Source organism: Gossypium raimondii, chromosome 12 (genome assembly GCF_025698545.1).
Source record: "Gossypium raimondii isolate GPD5lz chromosome 12, ASM2569854v1, whole genome shotgun sequence".
Classification (NCBI taxonomy): domain Eukaryota; kingdom Viridiplantae; phylum Streptophyta; class Magnoliopsida; order Malvales; family Malvaceae; genus Gossypium; species Gossypium raimondii.
The window spans coordinates 39338055-39348041 of NC_068576.1; the positions used below are offsets into that span (position 1 = coordinate 39338055).

The 9987-nt window shown below is 37.2% G+C and overlaps 2 protein-coding genes across 2 annotated transcripts; one reads left to right on the top strand and one right to left on the bottom strand.

Moving 5' to 3' along the window:
• Nucleotides 1-1397: 1397 nt before the first annotated feature.
• LOC105764050 (probable pectinesterase 29) lies at nucleotides 1398-5147 on the top strand. Its single transcript, XM_052625035.1, has 4 exons — nucleotides 1398-1855; nucleotides 1946-2105; nucleotides 3081-3634; nucleotides 4922-5147. The coding sequence occupies exons 1-3, from the start codon at nucleotides 1623-1625 to the stop codon at nucleotides 3318-3320; spliced, it is 633 nt and encodes a 210-aa protein (XP_052480995.1). The 5' UTR covers nucleotides 1398-1622; the 3' UTR covers nucleotides 3321-3634; nucleotides 4922-5147.
• Nucleotides 5148-5918: 771 nt separating this feature from the next.
• Nucleotides 5919-8056, bottom strand: LOC105764051 (glycine-rich cell wall structural protein). The gene has a single exon (XM_052625264.1). It carries the CDS (start codon nucleotides 8054-8056, stop codon nucleotides 6080-6082), a length of 1977 nt encoding a protein of 658 aa, XP_052481224.1. The 3' UTR covers nucleotides 5919-6079.
• Between the last annotated feature and the right edge of the window lie 1931 nt (nucleotides 8057-9987).

The window sequence follows — 9987 nt, forward strand, 5'->3', positions numbered from 1 at the left end:
TTTTACAAGAGTAGCAGGAGGAGTCTGGACAGAGCTCAAGCCAGTGGGAGATCTTGAGGCAAGTGAAATGAGGGTGATAAATGGAGTGGAGGAGTTGACTTAGTTGGCTAGATCATCGGTCTAGTTAGTTCGGTTAGTGGGGGTTCTATTTTGAGATTGTAAGGCCATGTTTTCCACGCTCATCGCACCAATTGTTGATATTGTGGTACAATAAGAAGGGAATATAAAAGAGAGAAGTGGTTGTTGTGGAGGTCGATTCATCCAGTTGGGGCGAAGAGCTGAAGGTTACAAAGAGTGAAGATAAAGAGAGTATAAAGGTTGAGGGATAAAGGTAAGTTAGCAATGTGTATGCTTGATCTCTTAGAGAGTCCATCCCTTCTTCATCATTTCCGGAGGTATTTATAGGCAAGGGTTCGATGTAAGGTCACGTTAGCGTGTTGGACTTGCCATTAAGCCATCATTATGGAACACGTGGGGTGAATATCTTCGATGGGACAAGAATGCCTATGATGGGACAAATCCTGTCATTTATTCTGACTTGAGAGTATGGAGCAGTTGAATCTACGTGGTGACCAATAACTTCATGTTCCCGATGAAGCTTAGGGACCCAGACGGTAGATAATATGTGCTTGTTTGGATGGCCATCTTGGAAAGGGGCTTGTAGATGACCTTTAGTCTAATAGGTGTTTTACTGTTTGAGTGTTTTTTTCACTTGCCACATGTCTTGACGTGGATGGGGGTATAACAAGCTTGGTTGATTAATTTTTCATCCTTTAAAAGCTTAATTGAGTGCTAAATTTTGTTGTTGGCTTAATTGATTTTTCACTGAGTTACAATAATTATTAAGTCTTCGATTCTCTTTGTTTTCATTCTCTTTTGCTTCTCTCTTTGTTTTCCTCCCTTCTTCATTTCTTTTAACATGGTTTTTCTATGTTTTCCATTTGTTAAAACTAGTCCCTATAATTTATTTTTTGAACAATTTAATTTTTTTGAGTGAGGTGAGCTTGTGGACTAATTTTAACAAATGGAAAACATAGAAAAACTATGTTAAAAGAAATGAAGAAGGGAGAAAAATAGAGGGAGAAGCAGAAGAAAAAAAAAGAAAGTTAAAAAAATATAAAAGGAAAAATTAAATTGGTCAAAATGAAAAAAATATAGGGACCAATTGTAGAATTTAACTTAAAATTCTCGTTTGAAATGATGATTTAATGTGCCACAGCAGCTTACCATTACACTGTTGATAGAAATTAACGGCTCAGTGACTAAAATGTTACAACATAATAACGTAAGTGACTAAAACGTAACATTTCAAACATAAGTGACTAAAATATAACCCGAGACAAACAAAAATAACTATTTTGATAGTTTACCCAATAAAAAAAACTGAAGTTCATTAGACCAGAATCCTCCATATGTTTATATATGGCAACATATTTAAGTAGCACCAATGTCAGTTACCTGGAAAATTTGACTCTTTATTGTTGGGAACTTTCCTGTGTTCTGTATATTTTTTCATATAAATAAATACTATATATTTTAATAATCTAGTGAGAATTAGAGGAAAAGAAATCTGTTTTTGAGGATATTAAAAAAAAAAAGAAGCCTGGTGTTATTCACTGAAAATGCAGTGCCTCCTTGTGTTCATGTTGATTGTATTATTATTGGTTTGTTTCAGTATCTGTGAAGCTTTTGAATGTGAATTCGATGCTGAAAATCATCAATTTAAGGTGGCAGATACAATCAGGGTGGATCAATCTGGCAAAGGAGATTTCAAAACTGTCCAAAAAGCTATTGATTCAATCCCTTCTAATAACAAGAAGTGGATACGTATCCTTATTTCCCCTGGAGTTTTCAGGTCCTCCATATGTTTGATTTAATGTCACAAAAGGCAAATCTATTCATTTATAAAAAGTGATTTTACTTTTGTGTTGTTGGTTTGGTGCAGGGAGAAAGTTACAATTCCTTATGATAAACCATGCATTTTCCTTGAAGGAGCTGGGAGACTGTTAACCAGGATTGAATGGAATAGTCATATGAGAACCTGTGACAGTGCTACTTTGACTTCATTTCCTGATAGCATTGTTGCAAAAGGCATTACTTTCAAGGTATAATATTATTTTGGTCAAATTATGGTCTTGGTCCTTCTATTATGTTTGGGTTTGTTCATTTGAGGTTTAGTATACCTATAATTTCATTTGATTTTTTGTTTTTATAATATATCATTTGTTAGTTTAAATAGTTGTACACCATTAACTATAGGGATAAAGTAAATTTAGTCTTTGAATTTGACAACTTTCCGACTTTAGTTTTTGAAAATTTTTTGGTCCGCACTAGTCTCGAAACTTGACCGTTTTTCTCAATTTGGTCATTGAACTTAAATTCTCTGAAGATATGATGACGAGACACTCTAAGATTGTTCCATATCATCACCTTAATTTTTATAATTTCTTTATGATTTTTAATTTTTTAATATACTTTTAGATTTTATATAATTTAAAAAAAAATTCAAGTGATGATGTAACACAATCTGAAAGTATTACGTCATCACACTTTAACGGAATCCAAGTTCAAAGATCAAATTTGAAAATTTTGTCAAGTTCCGTAACTAGTGTAGACTAAAAAGACCACTAGGAACCAAAAAAAAAAAAAATTGTCAAGTTAAAGAGTAATATTGCTTTGAAAAATTTACATTTGGTCCTTTTTCATGCCCGAATCTAATCTATTATATTTTAAGCCTGATTTAATCACGTTTTCATTTGTAATAATTAATGTGTGCGTAAATATGATCATTCAATGTTTTAAGTTGCACGTGATTGTTCCACTATTATTCGTCGCATCTTGTAGTTCCGATCCGGTTATCGGACCAGATATGCAGTGATACATTTAGTGCTATCTTATCTATTCAAACTAATGATATTTTAAAAATAAGACTAAGTTACACAGGGATTAAATCCCAAATTTGAATACAATAGAGTGAAAAAGAAAAAACCAAATTTCACCAAATTGTTCCTATTCCTAATCACACATAAACAAAAAGAGTTCACTAAGTGAAGATATGAAAATTTCTTCATTATGAACAGAACTTTTACAACGTACCTCTAGCAACAATACCCAACATAAAGAACACGGTAAAGCCAGCCCTAGCAGCTAGAATCTATGGTGACAAATCGGCTTTCTACAACTGTGCTTTCTTTGGGTTACAAGATACATTGTGGGACGTACAAGGTCGCCATTACTTCAAAAATTGTTATATCGAAGGTGCTATTGACTTTATATTTGGGAGTGGTCAATCTATCTATGAGGTATCTCTGTGTGTATAAATATTTTGTAAATTTCAATTGGGTTTTTTCGTTATTGTAACATGTTGTTTGTGTAATTGGCAGAGCTGTGAAATAAATCTTACAATAGGCAAATATGCACCTCAATATCCCAATGGTTATATAACAGCACAGGGAAGGAATTCATCGGATGATCCGAGTGGCTTTGTCTTTAAATCTTGTGTTTTTTCAGGGACTGGTAAAACTTACCTTGGAAGAGCTTATGGAGCTTATTCTAGAGTGATTATATATAAGTCGGTGATGACGGATATTATTGTTGCTTCCGGTTGGGATGCTTGGACCTATGTTCATCATGAGTATGCCATTAAATTATCTCACTTCATACATATATACGTGTATATATATATATATATATATTTTTTTTGGGGGGGGTCAGTCACGATTTTTGTTTAGAGGACTAACTCTTTTGGGAGAAATCTTTGAAATATTATTTGTCGGGTAATCGATTGTACCCCAACAATGTTAAGGTATTGTTTATGTGGTGGGGTTTTTTTTTTATCTCCCTCCTCCTTGGGCAGGCTAGGTTATTTACATAATTATTATACCCTATATTGACAATTCTCTCGTGAGCTCTTACAGGTGGTATCTCTGTATCTCCACCAAATAAGGTTTTCCTTCTTCGTGAACCGTATACGGTTCCCAATGAAGGAGGGATACAAAACCCTACTATAGGGACAATACCTTGATATTATTAGGGGTTCAACCGATTATCTGACGGACAACATTTTGAAGACTTCTCCCGAAGGAGTTAGCCTCTCTCAACAATTTTCATCCCTTAACTTTACGAAAATTGAGAAATTAATCATTTTACAGGTGTTCATGGGCTAGTTTCAACCAGGTTAGACTGGGTCTATGCATAGTATTGATATTATGTGTAGTTTCCCAAGCCCTACTCGGCCTAAAATATGGGCTTTAAATTTTTTACAAGCTTGCCCATATTTGTAAGTGGCTAAACTAAGCCCATTTAGGCCCATTCATATTATCTTTTTTATTTTTTAAAATTAATTTTTTATTTAATATATGGTAATTATATATATCTTTTGCAGCCCTTATATATATATATATATATATATATATATATATATATATATATATATATATATCTTTTAAACATACCCAATTTAACATTTTTTATATTTACATTATAGTATGATATACTTGAAAAACATATCATAAACTTGAAAATGTGTTGGGCTCGAGATTTGAATGTTGAAGTTCGAGCTCAACTCCTATTTTAACTGTGTTTGGTTTTTTTACCCTAGCCAATTTTTTGAGCCTAATATTTTTGTTCGAATACTCCAAAATTTTGAACTAATCTTCAAGCTTGGGCAAATAACCTGTCCCCTAAACAAGTTTATTCTACGGTTTGTCAAAATAGTCATCTTATTTTATGAATGGTAAGGTTTAATATTCTTATCCAATTGAACTAATTCCCTAGTTTTTGCAATATACGAGGATCAAATTTAAAGACTACTTCTCAATTTTTGTAAAGTAGAAGATGAAATTCATAATTAAACTTATTTTCTCAAGCTTTTTAAGTTATTATTTGGTTCTAAAGATTGAAACCATGGGTATGTTTGCAGAGGAAATTTGATGTATGCAGAGAATAGTTGCAGGGGAGCAGGGGCCAACACTTCAAAGCGAGTGCCATGGCTGAGGAAACTCAGTGCTTCTCAACTCAGTCAATTTGTGAATATATCATATATTGACAAAGAAGGATGGATTGATAAGCTGCCAAAACATGTTCTAAATTTAGGGCATAAGAAAAATTCCAAACTCAAGTTCATGGCTTAACATATCTAAAATATTGTGCAGATTTTTTTAGATGATTTTACCTTCCAATTGCAAGTTTAGTTGCAAATGGTTTTATTAGTTAAAAGAGATTAAAAATATGAAATGGATACAAAAGTTGGTTATACAGTTCAAAAATTTACATTATTTATGTAGTTTTATCGGGTGAGTAATTCACTATCAATCAGTAGTAATATAAGACGTTATTTAAGTTCAACTCAGTTGCAAGCTTAGTCACAAGCTAAATAATTAGAACATTTTGTTTACAATAGTTATGCACTAAAATAAGTGCTCTCATTCTCGTATATAGAGAAAGTCTCTTTTAAATAATTATATGATTTTTTTATTTATTTTAGGTTAAAATATGTTTCAAGTTAATATATTTTTCGTACATTTGAAATTTTAATGGTGTTATTTACAAGTGGACTTGCATTTTAAATCTAAAAAGTAAAGGAACTAAATTCTTTTAAATAAAAATAGAGAGATTAAATTTCAAATGTACCAAAAATATAGGAACTCATGCCATACTTTAACCTTATTTTTATTCCGTCAATTAAAATTACATAGAAACGACCAAAAAATAATTAAGTGTTTAAAGTTATTTTTATAAAAAATCATGAATTCACTTTAACAACAACAAATGATGTTGTCAACAAATAGTATTATAAAATAAAAATAAAAATATTTTCACATTTTATGGTTAAACTATTTAAAGAGTTAAATTGAAATCTTAATCAATTATTAACCCAATGTTTAAAAAGTTATATGGTAAAAAAATAACTAACCATCTAAAGCAAAGCATAAAATCTCTAAATCCTTTATTTCATTATTATATATTAATGTAACAACGGTAATTAACGAGCTTACAAAGTGACATAACCATGCATAACTACACGTGCATGATTAATTTTAACCCCAATAAAGATTTTCAACACTTTCGACTTCTTGAATTAAGATTTATTTTGATCAGTCTTTCTTACAGCATCGTTTGTTCCACCTCTTATATCAACTCTTGCACCTTTTTTAGCATTTCCTCTTACATTACCACCACCTCCAACACCTACACCAGCACTAACACTGGCACCACCTCCGGCACCAGCACCTGCACCCGCTCCAGCACCTCCACCAACACCACCACCAGCTCCTACCCCTCCACCTCCACTAGCCCCAACACCTCCACTTGCTGCAGCACTTCCTCCTGCACCTGTTGCAACACCTCCACCAGCACCACCTCCAGCACCTCCGCCAACACCACCTCCAGCACCTCCACCTCCACTAACTCCTACTCCTCCACCAGCACCCACTCCAGCACCTCCGCCAACACCACCTCCTACACCTCCACCACCACCACCACCACCACCACCTCCTCCTACGCCTCCACCACCACCAGCTCCTACTCCTCCACCAGCCCCAACACCACCACCAACACCTGCACCCACTCCAGCACCTCCACCAACACCACCTCCAGCACCTCCACCACCCCTAGCACCTCCACCACCCCCAGCTCCTACACCTCCACCAGCCCCAACACCACCACCACCACCTGCACCCACTCCAGCACCTCCACTAACACCACCTCCAGCACCTCCACCACCACTAGCTCCTACTCCTCCACCAACCCCACCACCACCACCAATACCTACACCTACTCCAGCACCTCCTCCTACACCTCCGCCAACACCACCTCCACCACCCCTAGCACCTCCACCTCCACCACCACCAGCTCCTACTCCTCCACCAGCCCCAACACCACCACCAATACCTGCACCCACTCCAGCACCTCCTCCTGCACCTCCGCCAACACCACCTCCACCACCCCTAGCACCTCCACCTCCACCTCCACCACCACCAGCTCCTATTCCTCCACCAGCCCCAACACCACCACCAATACCTGCACCCACTCCAGCACCTCCTCCTGCACCTCCGCCAACACCACCTCCACCACCCCTAGCACCTCCACCTCCACCTCCACCACCACCAACTCCTACTCCTCCACCAGCCCCAACACCACCACCAATACCTGCACCCACTCCAGCACCTCCTCCTGCACCTCCGCCAACACCACCTCCACCACCCCTAGCACCTCCACCTCCACCTCCACCACCACCAACTCCTACTCCTCCACCATTAACACCACCACCAATACCTGCACCCACTCCAGCACCTCCTCCTGCACCTCCGCCAACACCACTTCCACCACCCCTAGCACCTCCACCTCCACCAGCTCCTATTCCTCCACCAGCCCCAACACCACCACCAATACCTGCACCCATTCCAGCACCTCCTCCTGCACCTCCGCCAACACCACCTCCACCACCCCTAGCACCTCCACCTCCTCCTCCACCACCACCAGCTCCTACTCCTCCACCAGCCCCAACACCACCACCAATACCTGCACCCACTCCAGCACCTCCTCCTGCACCTCCGCCAACACTACCTCCACCACCTCCACCACCTCCACCACCAACTCCTACTCCTCCACCGCCTCCAACACCTCCACCAGCTCCTACTCCTCCACCAACCCCGACACCACCACTACCACCTACTCCCACTCCAGCACCTCCTCCTACACCACCACCAACACCACCTCCACCACCCCTAGCACCACCACTTGCACCTCCACTTCCACCCCCACCTGCTCCTACTCCTCTACCACCCCTAGCACCTCCACCTCCACCTCCACCACCTCCAATTTCATTCCCAACACCAGAACTTGCACCACCACTACCACCTCCTCCCCAACCACCACCACCATGTGCACCACCCCAACCCCCACCCATCCCGAAACAATCAACATGGCGACCACTCTTTTGACTATTTTTACAATACACACTCTCTAATCGTCGCCCATCACCTACTCCTACTAATATAGCCCCCAAAAATACCATCACAACAACCGTTTCAACATTTCCTAAAATCTTCCCCATGTTTTCTTCCGAAAGAACACTCAACAAAAACCACTACCAAAAAAAGGAAAGAACACTCACGAATTACAAGTAACGATTCTTGTAGTTCAGTGGTAACATAGAATACCCTATTTATAGCAAAGGGTTAGTGGAACTTTAAGCTTTAACGATCATTGATATCTAATGAAAGCTACAAACATGAAAACGATAAAAGTTGAAAAACTTGAAAGCTAAACACTATTCCCATATCAAATGTCTTAATTGTTGACTTCATTGCTCTCCACTGCCGCCACTCATAACGTGGCAGTTAAACATGGTAAGGAGTCCAATATTTTAGTAGAAAAAATGTTTGAAGGGAATTAAGGCTCCTGTGGGTATATCAACTTAAACAGTGAAAGGAGAAAAATAAGTGGGAAATACGTGCCATTGCTAATTGTACTCCAGACCTGCTAAAGTGTATCCCATAAACGGTAGTGAAAGTAGGGTTTTTTTTTTCTTTTTTTGAGGAATCAGTAGATAAACTCAACGCGTATTAACAATTAAGCGATTGTAACATCAAACCCCACTTTGCATTTGCCTTGTTTGAGTTGGTAAGAACGTAGAACAATCTAGTGTATGTATAGGCGCCAAATATTTATTGATCACACATTTGTCAGTGAATGGAAAGAGGTTTACAGATTTCAGGCAAGTTCTTGGTTTGAAGTTTATTTCGTTTCTTCAACTTATGATGAAGGGGATAAGATGGCGAAATATGGATTCCAAACACAGCAGAATACAGAGACGTTTGCCACTTGTTACTTGGCTCAAGGCCTAGTCCTTGGAATACCAACTATATTTGATCGAAAGGCAGGTTGAAACTTGAAATCGTCTTGTTATTGGGAGGTGTAGTCATAATTTCGAAAGATTACTTTTTATAAATTGAAAAAAAAAAATCTCTAAGGTTCAATCATTAATACCACTAATAATAGAGGTAAATTTAATAAGACAGAAACTTTAAAATTATACTTTGACTTAGTGTATATTATATTTTTAAAAACTGAATTCAAGTTTGTATATTGAAAATAATATTTTTAGAAAAGATAGCCGGACCATCATTTAAATTATTTAATCAATAATTACTTTGCATTTTGTTTTATAAATTTGAATTTTGATATGTAAAAAGTATTTAAGAAATCTATTCATGGCTTAGGTTATTCATCTAAATTTAGAGGTTTGTTCGAAATATGAGATGATTTGAACAAAAATATGAGAACTAAAAAATGGGTTTAGGTAAAAAAATTAGGTCCGTTCAAGATGTGGACCGAGATTGGTCTTCAACATTCAAGGCCGAAACTCAACTCATTTTATACTTCTGTAATTTATTTTTATTTTACTTTCAGATATAATGCAATTTATATAATATAACATTAAGTATATAATAATACAAGGGAAAATATTTGGTACACTACTAATGGAGTCTAAAAACTCCACAAGTAGGGTTAGGGGGTTGACAAGTATCTTATAGGGAAAATATTTGGTACACTACTAATGGAGTCTAAAAAGCTCTACAAGTAGGGTTAGGGGGTTGACAAGTGTCTTATAGGGGTATAGTAAAATATTAAAAAAATAAATATTTGAAAAAAGAGGCGCATGACAAGTTTTTAAGACAATTTGTAAAACAAACAAAAATTACACTAAGGGTCTGTTTGATTGAAGGAATTGATTTTCCGGAAAATCATTTCCAACTTTTCCAGCGTTTGATTGGCGGAAAACATTTTCCATTTGGAAAATGAACTCCAAAACAAGGGAAAATGGGTTACATTTTAGGGAAAATGTCTTACCCTTTCAATTTCCGTAAGACATTTTCCGTGCTCTCCTCTCTATCGCCTCCTTCATTCCTTCCTTCATTTCCGGTAGAAAATTGCTTCTATTTATTGATTTTCCAAGAACTTGTTTTTTAATTATTCAATACT

Coding starts and splice junctions, on each gene's coding strand:
- LOC105764051 (XM_052625264.1), bottom strand. CDS start 8,056: ATGGGGAAGATTTTAGGAAATGTTGAAACGGTTGTTGTGATGGTATTT.
- LOC105764050 (XM_052625035.1), top strand. CDS start 1,623: ATGCAGTGCCTCCTTGTGTTCATGTTGATTGTATTATTATTGGTTTGT. Junction 1,856..1,945: donor ATTTCCCCTGGAGTTTTCAG/GTCCTCCATATG, acceptor GGTTTGGTGCAG/GGAGAAAGTTACAATTCCTT. Junction 2,106..3,080: donor CAAAAGGCATTACTTTCAAG/GTATAATATTAT, acceptor CATTATGAACAG/AACTTTTACAACGTACCTCT.